The 15,000-nt window shown below is 37.3% G+C and overlaps 1 protein-coding gene across 1 annotated transcript in view; it reads right to left on the reverse strand.

Annotated features, from left to right (window-relative positions):
- LOC144976749 (sodium-dependent phosphate transport protein 2B-like) overlaps positions 1 to 15,000 on the reverse strand; it is a 24,437-nt gene that overhangs the window by 5,889 nt on the left and 3,548 nt on the right. Inside the window, exons 2-8 of the mRNA XM_078921145.1 lie at positions 12,725 to 12,869; positions 11,369 to 11,497; positions 10,419 to 10,562; positions 8,959 to 9,089; positions 7,805 to 7,978; positions 3,111 to 3,226; positions 1,604 to 1,761 (exon numbers count right to left, since the gene is read on the reverse strand). Of these exons, the coding sequence (XP_078777271.1) occupies positions 1,604 to 1,761; positions 3,111 to 3,226; positions 7,805 to 7,978; positions 8,959 to 9,089; positions 10,419 to 10,562; positions 11,369 to 11,497; positions 12,725 to 12,869 (997 nt within the window). The remainder of the gene's footprint in view (positions 1 to 1,603; positions 1,762 to 3,110; positions 3,227 to 7,804; positions 7,979 to 8,958; positions 9,090 to 10,418; positions 10,563 to 11,368; positions 11,498 to 12,724; positions 12,870 to 15,000) is intronic.

Below are 15,000 nucleotides of genomic sequence, written 5' to 3' on the forward strand. Positions count from 1 at the left end.
TATCAGGATTTATACGCAGATTCATATGATTAAGGGACGTAAAAAAGCGAGGATGGATGAACTTTAAGACGACCAGCATATATTAAGAATAGAAAATTAGATACCATCACTCTGACACCAGACGGTCAATTACGCAAGATATGTGTCCAGTCCTCGGGAAGAGTGGTTTTACACTTCCAATGAGTTTGGAACCCGGTTTTTTTTACATCACACTTTTGTTCCCTATTGCCTATGTTAAGATTCTGAGTTTTTCTCAGGACCTGTGGGAGCTGATTGCTTCCGGTTGATAGGCAAGTTCTGAAGATGGCTATGGAAGATCATAACATTATAGTATGAAGCTGCTGCAAAGAGGATTCCAACTTCGTGACGTCATCTCCTTTTAACTACGCTCACAGCAACCAAAAGCGGTTCTCACTTCGAAATCGGTAAAATCGACAGGCCTCCCTCCCCGAGCGATGCCGACAATCGAGTACAAAAAAATTGAACTATTTTAACAAAGACAAAATCTCTCGATTTGATCATTTAAAAGCAATTGTATATCAAAGATCACAGATTGGTTGTTTCTGTTGAGTGTGGAACCGGAAGGTCTGTTGCTAGGAAGGTGTGGCATCGCACTTTTTGTCCCCATTGAGTTATAGGGACCACATTTCTTGGTCGATACGTGTAGTCGATTTCTTTGAAAAATGTGACCAGTCGTCTCAAATAGGTTATATGCCGGGGTGATCCAGATGGTAAAAAAAAGTGATTTTAAGTTAAAATGACCAGAGAGGTCAGATGTTAAGTTTTGTTACTTCAAGCAACTGCATCTATTTCTATATCTAAAATATACAAACCCAACCCAATCTTTTTGACTATGACTAGGATGTCGGTCTGAGGCGGTGGTTCTCACATACTCCCATTTCAATGTTGTGTTGACCAATTTAGTCTTATTCCAACAAAGATAGAATTCCACCCATGTTGTAGACGAGCTACGTGGTACAACTGACAATCTGCACCAGATGTACCCCTACTATAATACCATTTCGAGGCGACTGGCCACACATGACCTATTTCTTAGAAAAATACTCACATCTGGTCCTGTACAATGTTTTGTTGACCAATTGAGTCTCATTCCAACCAATATAGAATTCCACAGATGAAGACAAGCTACCCGAAACAACTGACAATCTGCACCAGATGTACTCCTACTATAATACCGTTTCGAGGCAACTGGCCACACATAATCTATTTCTGATATAAATACTCACACCTGGTCCTGTACAATGATTTGTTGACCAATTTGGTCTCATTCCAACCAATATAGAATTCCACCGATGAAGACAAGCTACCCGAAACAACTGACAATCTGCACCAGATGTACTCCTACTATAATACAGTTGCGAGGCGACAGGGCACACATAATCTATTTCTGATATAAATACTCACATCTGGTCCTGTACAATGATTTGTTGACCAATTTGGTCTCATTCCAACCAATATAGAATTCCACCGATGAAGACAAGCTACCCGAAACAACTGACAATCTGCACCAGATGTACTCCTACTATAATACAGTTGCGAGGCGACAGGGCACACATAATCTATTTCTGATATAAATACTCACATCTGGTCCTGTACAATGTTTTGTTGACCAATTTAGTCTCATTCCAACCGAGATAGAACTCTACCGACGTCGTGGAAGAACTACTTTTGTCGGTACAGCTGTGGTAAAAAGTGGACTCCCTGCTCACTTGACTACAGTCAAACTCCAGCTTGTCGTATCTGAAATAAAGATTTGTATACATACGAGTTTAGCCATAGCCTTCTTTATCTCATTGCCTGACATTAAAGTTCAACAGTCGTGACGTCACTTCCCTCTTAATGACGCATAGTAACTGGTTCTAAACTATCGGAAAAATGGCGGGCGCCATTTTCTCCATCACCACCCTTATGAAATACTACACTGACCAGCATAAAAGTGTATCCAGAGGAGAAAAAACACATGAATCTGATCATGTTTTGACTTATGTACAATCTGATCACATGACATGCGAAAAAGTCCTAGCCAGAATGAACAATAAAAAGTACGGATTTTCTTTGTTTAGAACCAGGCTGCTCGCCGTTGCTGGGCGACTTGACATCAGACTATTGAATCCTATTGCCAAGCGATTATGTCACAATAAAAAGCGACGATTACCAAAAGAAAGTGGAAAATAAGTATGTCGTTTCAAGTTGTGATCAAGGAAACAATTAAATGCGACCTACAGCCTCAAAACGGTATAATGTTGGAGTAGTCGATGCTAAAAATAGAATTGATAGAAAACATTGGTTGAGTTTACACGTTTTAATGAGGACAATGCTGCCACGGCCTGTTATAACACGTATTTAAAATTTTGGCCAAATAATTCGTTCAAGTATCGATCAATTAAAATGACCCGCATCTTGTTAAAATATCAGGATTTTTTATTTTATTTTATGTTATTTTCGCGTTTTGGAACTCCGAACGAATTCCCACTTGGATTCAATAGTCAGATGTCACGTCCTCCCAGCAATGAGCAGCTTGGTTCTAAACAAAGAAAATCGGTACTTTTTATTCGTCATGCTGACTAGAACTTTTTCACATGTCATGTGATCAGACTGTATAAAAGTCAAAACTGATCAGATTTATAATGTTTTTCTCCTCTGGATACACTTTTATGCTCGTCGGAGAAGTATTTCATTTAAGGGCGTCCTCCATTGTTCCGATAGTTTAGAACCAGTTAATAATTTACCATGCGTCATTACGAGGGAAGTGACGACGGTTGAAGCTTATTGTATCGCGACTTCGAGAGCACACGATGAGATAAGAATACAATTTGGATTCCAATATTTATTATTTTACCTTTTTATGATTTCAAACCATACAGTAAAATATTAAAGTTTGGACATTTAAGGTTTGGATGCTATTTATTATCAACATGAAAAAAAAAAATGTATATGAAAACGGGGCTGTGATAATGGTGGTGGGAATTTGATAATATTGACGATGACACGATCAATAACGACGACAACGACAACAACGCCGACGACGACAACGATGATGATGATGATGATGATGATGATGATGATGATGATAATGACGATGATTTTACCTCATGACATTGACACTCTCTGAGGCCATGACCACTTGACACCACCTCATCATCACGGACGAGTCCTTGGTCACGTTTGGTGCCAGTGCGATATCTGTGATTACTCCACGGTTTATTTGGGACGAAAACGAACGAATCGAGCGTTTGTTTTTCGTCTTTAGACAGCCATTTTAATGATTAGTACTCACTAAATTCATTCAATCAGACTATAGATAGTATGCGCTTGGCAAAGAAGCTCACAACATTGCCATCCGGAAATGTAACGTACTAACACACAAAACTCAGTGTAGCCATAATAATAATAATAATAATAATAATAATAATAATAATAATAATAATAATAATAATAATAATAATAATAATAATAATAATACATGCCATTTATAACGCGCATTTTCATCACTGGGTGATGCTCAATGCGCGAGAGAATAATACAGTGACATTGTTATACAAATGAAACATTATACACACTGGCGGTCGGTCAATAGAGCGAAGTTGTTTTGTGCCGCCCTATATTTTCCGTAGATTAGCATGTCAACCCAACAAAAAACTTCAATTTTAAAATTTTGATAAAATTAAAAATTTAGCACATACTGCTTTTTGTTTTGAATTTAATATTTATTGATGACTCGTGCGTCGCTCCACGAAGGTGGCGTCAAATCGGCACGTTTCATCTTTCCCCCGTTGCCTGCGCGGGGTGACAATGAGCGGAGGGTGTGGTGTGGCGGGAAGTTTTTTTGTTTATATGAGCCAGTCTTCGTTTGGCCGTCCTGTCCTTATCCTATACTCTGTTGTACCTTGAAGAAAGTTAGTTACCACTCCCCAATCTCCCTCCACCCTCCCTCCCCAACTAACTATTGTCTTTCACTGCTAAAATAATTAGGCCAAGACGGCCAATCTAGCGATGCACGCCCTGAGGTCCTACTTGGGATAAACTAAAACCATATCACTTTTATCACTGAAAGAAGAGGCTTTGCTTCACTAAGATATACGGATGAAGAGAATGGCAATTAATATATATTTTGTCATTGTTGGTTTTGCTTAAATATATATTAAATATCAAAAAGAACAGTAAACAAAGTATGCACCGAGAAGAGCCCCATGGTTCTATAAATAAAAATCCCTGACCCAACGGAGTCCTTCATCCCCACACACTCCCAACTATCACTACTCAACTTGTATTGTGTGCATTGTCTACTACTAATAGTATTATTATAAAGATGTCGCTGATTGTGTGTGAAGTTAACAAGTGCTTTGCGTTTGGAATTTAATGTGTATTTTAAATTTCAATTATTCTAAAGTTGTGTGTCATATCGTTAGTATTCAGAGAAAATGTCTTATCGCTGTTGTCATTGTTTATGAAACCTCCCTGTTTTTATCTTTGGAAAATTTCTTGAATCATTTAATTTTAAAAAGTTATTTCTGTAATTTGTAACCAATCATGAATCATGTTGATTTTTTAATTGAAAATCGATTCCGACACTTATCCCCTCAAGAGAAAATAGTGGTGAAAGATTTAGGTCCACACAAACCAGTGAATTTTAACTTAGTTTCTAACACACCGAGGAGACAGCGCCGATTTAATAATGATTATTTTAAAACTGTTGAATGGCTTACTGCCAGTGAAAGCCGTAAAACGCTTCATTGTTTTTATTGCTTGATTTTTGGTGATGTATGCTCTAAGTGGACAACAGGAGGATTCAGTGATATTGCGCACATCTCGCAGGCACTGAAGAAACATTCTGAATCAAAAAGCCATGTCACAAATGCTGTTAAATATAAACTTTTCAACGTTGTAGACATAATAAATCAGTTGGAAACAGGACATTCTGCGTCTGTGAGTCGTTATAATGAACAGGTGAAAGTTAACAGACAAGTTTTATCCAAGATAATTGATGCTCTTTTGTTTTGTGGTGTACATGAAATAGCCCTTAGAGGTCATGATGAAAGCACTGAATCATACAATCGTGGAGTTTTTTTAGATCTTATAACGCGAGATGCTAAAAATGATCCATTGCTTGCAAATCATTTGGAGACAGCAACTGTAGCGCGCTATACGTCTAAGGAGACGCAAAACGAGCTCCTAAACTGTATGTACAATATTTATTTGGAAGAATTGAAAAGTGATATTACAAATACAAAGTTTGTTTCGGTTCAAGCAGATGAGGCCACGGATGCAGGAAAACGTACACAGTTCGTTATTATTTTAAGATTTTTAAAGGGAGGGAAACTGGTTGAAAGGTTTTTAGAATTTGTTGAAGTCAGTGATAGGACAGCTGACGGACTAGCAACAACTCTGACGGAAGCTCTTGAGAAACTAGATGTGAAGGAGAAATTAATTGCTCAGACATATGATGGAGCAGCTGTGATGTCTGGCCGACTTTCTGGGGTTCAGGCAAAGCTCAAAGAAACTTTTCCGAACGCTGTTTTTACTCATTGTTACGCCCACCAGTTAAATTTAGTAATTAAACCAAGCGTGTTCACGTATTAGAGGCTGTAAAATTTTCTTTGCAAACATTATAGCATTTTCCACTTTTTTCTCTCATTCTTCAAAACGAGTCGACGCCTTCCGTCAATTTTGCCAACGCGCCCTACCCACGCCCTCAGAGACTCGCTGGAATTTCCAATCCCGTCTTATTGCTAGTATAGCGGCACAGAAGGAGGAACTTATCAGCCTTTTTGAGAAAATATTAGACGAAGATTGGGACGATGATACAACTCAAAAAGCATCTGGCCTTTTAAACATTTTAACAAATGAAACATTCGTTTTTTTCCTCAATGTTTTCAACAAAATCTTTATGAATGTTGATATATTATTTGGAATACTCCAGAGACGCTCACTTGATTCGCACATGTGTGAAAGGGCAATAAACACATTTCAGGATGCAGTTTCTTCCATTAGGATGGAAATCAGTTCATATTTACCAGAAGAGCAACATCAAGCTAAAAGAAGAAGAGATAACAGAAGTGAAAATAAGTTGGCAGCCATTGAAGCATGCGACATAATAGCAAATCAAATTACCGATAGGTTTAGTCAGCATAACGCAGTCATTTCATTTAACCTCCTCAATGTAGACAATTTCCTCGACCTTCGTTCATTCCTTTCCCACAAATTTAATATCAGAAGCAGTAACATATTACCCAATTCTTCATAAACCTAAACTGACGACAGAATTAGAAGTTCTTTATTCAAATAATACCTTTACTCAATGCGAATCAATGATCGAGTTGTACCGATTGATATGCACCTCTGAATTAGGAACAACATTCGTTGAAGTCACGAAATTTTTGGAGATAGCGCTTACCACACCAATGACAACAGCGGAGGCAGAAAGATCGTTTAGTACTCTGAAAAGGATTAAAACAGCTTCACGTGCCACAATGGGCCAGGATCGTCTCAATGCTCTGACCTGCATCACAATCCATAAGGATACGATAGGATCCATTAACAACTTCATTAATCGAGTCATAGACCATTTTGCCTTACAGAAAGATCGACGAATGGACCTCTTGTACAAATAGTACACGCCATTGACGTGAGTAAGTCTCGTTAATATTCTAACACATACACATACACGCACACACAAATACACGCACATATGCAAACATATGCACACATAAAGAAAGCAATACCCCCCTCCACACATACACACACACGCACACACACACACACACACACACACATACAAAGTTTTGTTAAATTAACTAGACCAATAAAATTTAATACTGTATTTCGGATTTGTGCCGCCTTAAATACAAGGTGACCAACCGCCCCTGATTATACATACTACATCAACATAATATTATCATTATACAACAATGTAATAACAAAACATAGAGTCATCAATACAAAATATGTTATAATAAATCCAAATGCGATGTCAAATACGGAAATTATATAAAATAATGATATAATAACATAAACTTAATTAACATTCATATTGGGGTCAAATTACAAAGATGCACTAATCAAGATGTGTTTTAACAAAGAGATGAACTTTCATTGTCTGGTTAAAACAGGTTAGTGAGATTTACTCATAAACGTGGATGACAAAAAAACAATAACAAATACCTGAGTGACGTCAGCTTCGTTCTATCTATAAACGTTCAAGGTTAAACATAGTTTTGAGTCCCGGTACGATATATCCGGCGGATGTTATGAGTATTTTACCTAAGCGCATTGCATCAATAGACCGAGTGAAGTTGATGTCACTCATCTCTTTGTTATTGTTTTTAGGCCACCATTTAGATGATTAGTTCTCATTAAATTCTCTAAAACAGGATATAAACGTTAAAGATTACACACACACACACACACACACTCAAACACACACACACTCACTCATACACACACATACACACACACACACATACACAACGTGTTTTGTGTATTGTCCGCTTTAAGTTTAAAATTCAAGCCGACATAATACCGTTTAGAGACGAATGGCCACACATGTAACCTCCTCCATGCTGTTGACCCCGGATGATGTCGAGATTTTTTTCTTGCCCCCCCCCCCCCCCCCCACGCCCTGTCCACCAAGCAGCGATTGGGTAGCTGGGGTAGCAAGTAATTGTCTTGGTCCGTTTAAAACAATAGAAACCGGGATAAACTTCGATTCCATGGGGCTTATGGTTATGAAGGACTACTTTTAATAAAGGGGAAATCCGAAACGTCAATATTAATAATATAGTACCTGCACTATGAGATTGGTGAGTGGTTTAGTTATGGTAAGCATTTCCATCTTGTAGTTGTCAGTCTTTAGGTTCATCGAGTCGACGATTGCCTTGGAGAGGTGGTACAAGAACTTTGAGGCGACCTCTAGCGGTAGCAGGAAGAATACGGCACTCCAATTGAACATATCATGTACCTGGAATGGAATGAAGAATATGAATGAATGTCTAAGATAACAAGAAACAAGACAAGAAAAATATTATACCGTCAACCAGGGTGACTTTGCCTCTCGGGGTGACTTTGCTTCAACCGATTTTGAGCATTTGGAGTATTCTCAGGCTTGTTGCAATTATTTCCCTTATTAGAGGACTTGATTTTTCATCAATATGAATAACTGTTGCAAATCTGGGTGTAATCTAGTCTGCCCAAATCTATAGAGGCAAAGTCACCCCTTAAGACAAAGTGACCCCAGTTGACGGTACGCTCAATGAGTAAAGAAGTGAATAGACGGGAATGCGATTTATCCATGGAGAGGGATGATTGATCAGATAGCTTTTTTTCAAAGCATCCTTCACGAGATAATTTTTTTTTGGGCACATCCTTCACGATCATGTGGCATACGTCTTGTCCTGGCAATATATAGATTAAAATCTTTTAAAAAAAGAAAGCGAGGGGAACAAAAGTGAAACATCAAATCACAACAACATTGAAAAATAAAATATATCAAGTAACAAATAATCAAAACGTAAACAACAACAACAACAACAACAACAACAACAACAACAACAACAAACACCAAAAAATGAAAGACACAAAAGACAAAACGCAATAAAAAATAACCTTATAACAACACAATAAAGAAAATAAAAGAAAGAAAGAAACAACTCCTCCTCCCCGCCCCCTCCAAATAAAAAACCCTAATAAAAACAAAACAAAGAACCATATGAAAAAAAATAGAACAAAAAACAAAAGCCCAACAAAAACTAAAAGATAACAATAAACACACCTTTTAAACCCCCCCCCCCCCCAAAAAAAAAAAAAAAAAAAAAAAAAACAAAAAAACAAACAAACAAACAAAAAAAAAAAAAGAAAAAAACAAAAACAAAAACAAAAAACAAAAACAAAACAGAAACAAATTATAAACAAAACAAACAAACACACAAAATAAGAGCTCACTGTGGCTCCAGCAAAAGCTCGTCTAAACTCCGTCCTTTCCTTGGCTTGCGCCAAGGACACAATCGTGCTTGTGACGGAAGTACCGACGTTGGTACCCATGATGATTGGGATGGCGTTCTCCAATGGGATCACTGGAAATATAAAATGTAATCAATCCTTTCAACACGATATTTTTTTAGGAGTGAACATAATGCCTCCCCTACTTTCTCTTCCCTACTACCTCTCTCTCTCTCTCTCTCTCTCTCTCTCTCTCTCTCTCTCTCTCTCTCTCTCTCTCTCTCTCTCTCTCTCTCTCTCTCTCTCTCCGTCTTAACCTTTATCTCTCTCCCCTATTCTTCCCTCTCCATCACTCATCCACTCTTACCTTCCGATTGTTTTAAATCAATTTTTTTGGCATATTTTATAAAAATTTGAGTAAAACTTGAAGGCCTCTATTGAAGATATTGATGACTCTGTATCTTGTAAAAATGCTTAGTTTGCTATTTCTGATTATTTTCACTTTAAACTCAATATTCTTCACTTGGTCCGTTCCGACATAATATCAAATTGACGCAGTGAGTCACAAACTATTAACTCGGCGGTCTCCATAACTCAGTTGGCAGAGAATTCGCCCTGACAAGCAAAGGAACCCGTGTCTGTCGCCGGTTCATTTAATTTTTTTATGACCTCTGCTCTGTCCATCCGGCAGTGGCTGGATAGTCAGGTCTGTTAGAACTGACAGAAAGTACTTTGCAATAGCCTTGCGTCCAGTGTAATGGGTAACAAGCAATTATCCATTTATGGAATAGAAACTCCGGCTCCACAGATTTGTTGGTTTCAAAGGACTAATAAGTCATCTACTTACTCGCTATTGGATGGGAAGCTCAGGGGCTTGAATCCAAATGAGGACATTAGTTATCTGTTTACCAATGTTTTATGACTGAATAGGTGGCATTAATCATAAAACTCTTCCCTGACAATGTGTGTTTGAGTAAATGGGTACCTAGCTTTAGCCAGAGGCGGATATTGTAAGAGTTCTTGTATAAAAGGAAAATCATAAGAAGCGACTTTTACTGTATAGAATGAAAAACTGGTTCTTTTGGAAATTTACTAAACTTTTCACATCTATTCATAATTCTTTTGCAGACCAATAGGATTCAATAGTCTGATGTCACGTCCGCCCCGCAACGAGCAGTTTGGTTCTAAACAAAGAAAATCGGTACTTTTTATTCTTCATGCAGGCTAGAACTTTTTCACATATCATATGATCAGAATGTATAAAAGTCAAAACACGATCAGATTTATAATGCTCTTCTCCTCTGGATACACTTTTAAGCTCGTAGGAGAAGTATTTCATAAGGCCGTCCGCCACTGTTCCGATAGTTTAGAACCAGTTACTAAGTTACTCTATGCGTCATTACGAGGGAAGTGAAATACGACTGTTGAACCCTATTATCAAGTTCATGTGTATGCCTACTTACCTTGAGAGGCCACCATGGCGACGATTATGGAAGAAGCTGTGGAGGAGCTTTGGACCAAAACAGTGACTAGGATGCCAATCATCAAGCCTGAAAGCGGATTAGATAGCAGGTCGCTCTTTCGAAATGTCTCTCCAGCTGCACGTCCTGGGTGGCAGAAGAGACGAAAATGAAACCGTTTATAATATATAATTCCATGGTATTATTACTCTTATTCCTCCGTACCTACATGCTTGCATTATTCGTCCGTACTTACAAACCACCATTGGCGTTTTATTCCTCGGTACTCACAAACAGCCACTGGCATTATTCGTCTGTGCGTACAAACAACCGCTTGCTCTATAATTTGACCCTGCTTACAAACAATGCTTGACCTTTTCGCCCGTACGTAGAGCAACTTCTAGCAATATTCGTAGGTATAGAATTTTCCATTTTAACTTTTCAGTGTGCAACGGGCATTGTATGATATAGTATAAAACTAAAAATGAATTCTCAATTTCGTCTCAATTCTATTCCAAGCAGTGTATCAAAAACAATATATTTGAAAATAACACTGGATTTAGAAAAACATTGTAAATCAAATTTTGTTGTTGTTGAGAATCTAGTAATATATTATGGTTAAAATTATTCTCTCTGGTTATTTGGAACTTGAGTTCAAACCGGTTAATATACAGCTAATCAAATGAACAGGGGCAATTGCCTGTATCCCTTTCGAAAGAATGTGGTTTATCTCACATGTGATCAATAGTTTCAAAATGGTGTATACCGGGTAAAAGACGATGTCTTAAGTTTATCTTCTAGAACTTTAGTTATTCATTGTTTTTAAAAAAATTTTAATAAATTAATTCATTTCGACATAATACCAGATTGACATGGTAAGTCACACATTGCCATTTACCATATCTTTACTTATCAGAACAAAGAGTCCTAAAAGACTTTTTATGGGGTCTTACCTCCGAGCAGTTTAAAGGCATCTTCCAACAAACCGAGAGCACAGATGAAGAAGTAGAGGACGAGAAATAAGAGAACAATCCTGGTGATGACGTTGAGAACACGGAACACACCCTGCATTGAGTCAGACCCTGATGATGATATGAAACAAAGTTTTAAAACCTTCTCAGCGATATAACGACATACCATCTTTTTCTCATTTTGGCCCCAAACTTTTGCTTCATAAATGTATAGATTAAGATAGCCATCCGCCTCCCAACTTGTCCGGAAGTCTTAACACTGCAACTGCATTGATGTATGCATTCATTATTTCCTCCACATTAATGGTTTTTACCGCTAGACCATTTTAAGGGGGGGGGGGGGGGGGGGGGGGCAATAAAGGTTGGTCAATTTCTTCTTCTTCTTCCTTTCCTCCTCCTCCTCCTCTTCCTACTGCTACTACTACAACTACTACATACTACTGCTACTACAACTGCTACAACTACTACTACTACTACTACTACTACTACTACTACTACTATTACTACTACTACTACTACTACTACTACTACTACTATTACTACTACTACTACTACTACTACTACTACTACTACTACTACTACTACTACTACTACTAAAACTACAACGACAACAATAACAACAACAACAACAACAACAACAACAACAACTACTACTACTACTACTACTACTCTACTACTACTACTACTACTCACCTCCCCCCCCTCCCCACTCTCCATCATCTAATGAAAATGGACGAGAGTCGAAGATAACAATAAGAAAGTAGGAAAGAAATAAAGTTATATAGACTGATTAATATTTAGACAACTAGACAGATTGATTGAGCGATAGATAGATAGATTGGTAGATAGATACCCAAATATAATATGCATGGATAGGTAGATCTATAGATCAATAGATTGAAATATATATATATATATATATATATATATATATATATATATATATATATAAAAGAGAGAGAGAGCGAGAGAGAGAGAGAGAGAGAGGGAGGGAGAGAGAGAGAGAGAGAGAGAGAGAGAGAGAGAGAGAGAGAGAGAGAGAGAGAGAGAGCTATGGATGGATAGATAGATCGATAGAAATAGAGAGATAGATTAATAGACAGGCAGATCGATCGATCGATAGATAGATAGATAGATAGATAGATAGATAGAGAGACAGACAAACAGATAGACAGACAGATATATGGATAGATGGATAGATAGATAGATAGATAGATAGATAGATAGATAGATAGATAGATAGATAGATAGACAGACAGACAGATAGATAGATATATTTATAGATAGATATATATAGATAGATATAGAAATAAATAGATGCCTCGATAAATCACACACATTTCCATTTCATTTTCTTTTTCCCTGACGATTTCTTCTTCCCTCCATTGGCAACCTTCTGTTTGGTTAAATGTGTTCCACTGTCTTTTCCATTGGGCGACCACTCGTCTAGTAGCCAAGTTGACGTCTGAACACATTGCGTCTCCTGTTAAATAAAATAGGGTGGTAATAGGGAACAAAAGTGCGATGTAAAAAACCTGGTTCCAATTTCATTGGAAGTGTAAAACCACTCTTTCGGAAGACTGGATAAATAATACCTTGTGTAATGAATTTTTTTGGTTTCAGAGTGATGGCAATCTTATTTTCTAGTCTAATTATGCTGCTCGTCAATAAAGATTATCCAATATTGTTCTTTAACGTCCCACGATCCTAATGATCCGTCTATACACCCCGCTACTAAAATAGTTATGGCATCTTATGATTCAATATGTAACCTTTTCATTATTAGTCCTCCGAAAGGCTGGTTACATAAACACCTCCAGGGATTTTGGAACCGGAAAGGTAGCAGGTGCGACGTCACGACTTTTCTACCCCAGTGTAATCCTTCAGATTTAATATTTGTAGCGTAAAACTGACCCTTTTAAAAACAGTTATTGCCCTCTACCTTTTAGATATGACCCTGGTTCGTCACAAATTACTTTCTTCCAAGTTTAACACGCAGTGATTATAGTTACATATAATTGTCAAACGACATTTTTAAGGATAAACCGCTCTGATAATCTCTTAACGTAAACCCGACATGCTAGGTAATTAGTAACACGACGTAGCTAGATAATGCCAGGAAACCACAGCCTGGTGTCCAAATAAAAAATAAGGGAAACGTTAGCTGAGGTAAGTTTTTGGGACAAGTTACTCTAAAAGAGATTAAGTTAACACTTCCATGTAGAAAATAATACACTTTAGCCCGTACTTAACAACAACAACAACAACAACAACAACAACAACAACAACAACAACAACAGCAACAAGAACAACAATAGCATTAACAACAGCAACAACAACAACGACGACAACAACAACAACAACAATAACAAAACATAATAATAATGATAAGAAATTTTGATCTCCAACCGCTAAAGATTTGAAATATGTCAAAATTAAATTTTGGAAATAATTGGAATACAAAACTTCAGAAAAACAATGCGTCATATTTTTGACTTCCCGGTGAGCGAGAGAGAGAGAGAGAGAGAGAGAGAGAGAGAGAGAGAGAGAGAGAGAGAGAGAGAGAGAGAGAGAGAGAGAGAGAGAGAGAGAGAGAGAGATTTTTTGTGTTTAGTTATTAAAGATTTTTGTTAGTTGACTTCTATATCATTATATATCCATTTTTCTTTTATTTTCTTATTCATTTTTAGATGTTAATTAATCTATGACAATACCCATTGTACATTTCCAGAAGTGGATAAATTAAATTCATCTCATTTTATTTTATCTTATCTTATCCGTTTTTGGTTTTGTTCTACCGATATAGTCTGACTTAAGCCACGGACATCAATACTTAAAACGGACTTTAGCCTACAGTTCATCTCCACTGTAATTGTAGACGAGATGTCATCCGTATGACAGGAACCGTCAAGGTGATAAATTTCTATGTGATACTCGATCTGTAACACTCTGACAAAACTTTTTAAAAAAATTTTGGCCAGAAAGTTTTTTGCTTTAACCCTCTCCTTACCACCCATTGGAAAATCGTCACATTTGTTACGATGCAGCCAACAATTTTCTTATTCTGATTTCATTTTGTTATAGTTATAACTATAAAAACTCGACACTGTGTTGCAGAGCTCATTAAAAAAACAACAAAATATAGAATATACTTTTTACTATTCTGTTTGAAAACTCTATTTTAGTGTTGGGTGAGTAGGACATTTCAGGTAAAATTATGAAAATAGCTGATAAGGAGAGAGTTAAAGTTCCATAGATTAAAACGACCTTCAACATGTCAAAAAAATCCTCAATCTGACAACTTTCAGATTTCAGTCATTGACAAGTTGAGAGATATTATTTTAACTGACGGAGTAACAGGGACGGCTGGTAATAATGGGCAGGGTGGGCAAATACCAGCCTGTTTTTTTCAAGTTATAAGCTGTATTACCAGGTCCGAAATAATCTAATCTAAATTAGATAATTTCAAAAGTTACTACTTAAACTTGATACTTCGTACTGAAATCAATTTGTGTGTATTTTTGATAGATTGCGAATGACCATGCACCCCGTAATGCATAAACCAGGATACGCTCCTGTTCTTTTTATCAACCCCCCCCCCCCCTCCCCTCCCC

The sequence above is a fragment of the Berghia stephanieae genome, chromosome 7 (genome assembly GCF_034508935.2).
Source record: "Berghia stephanieae isolate SIO BIC M18660-M18661 chromosome 7, UCSD_Bste_1.3, whole genome shotgun sequence".
NCBI lineage: Eukaryota > Metazoa > Mollusca > Gastropoda > Nudibranchia > Aeolidiidae > Berghia > Berghia stephanieae.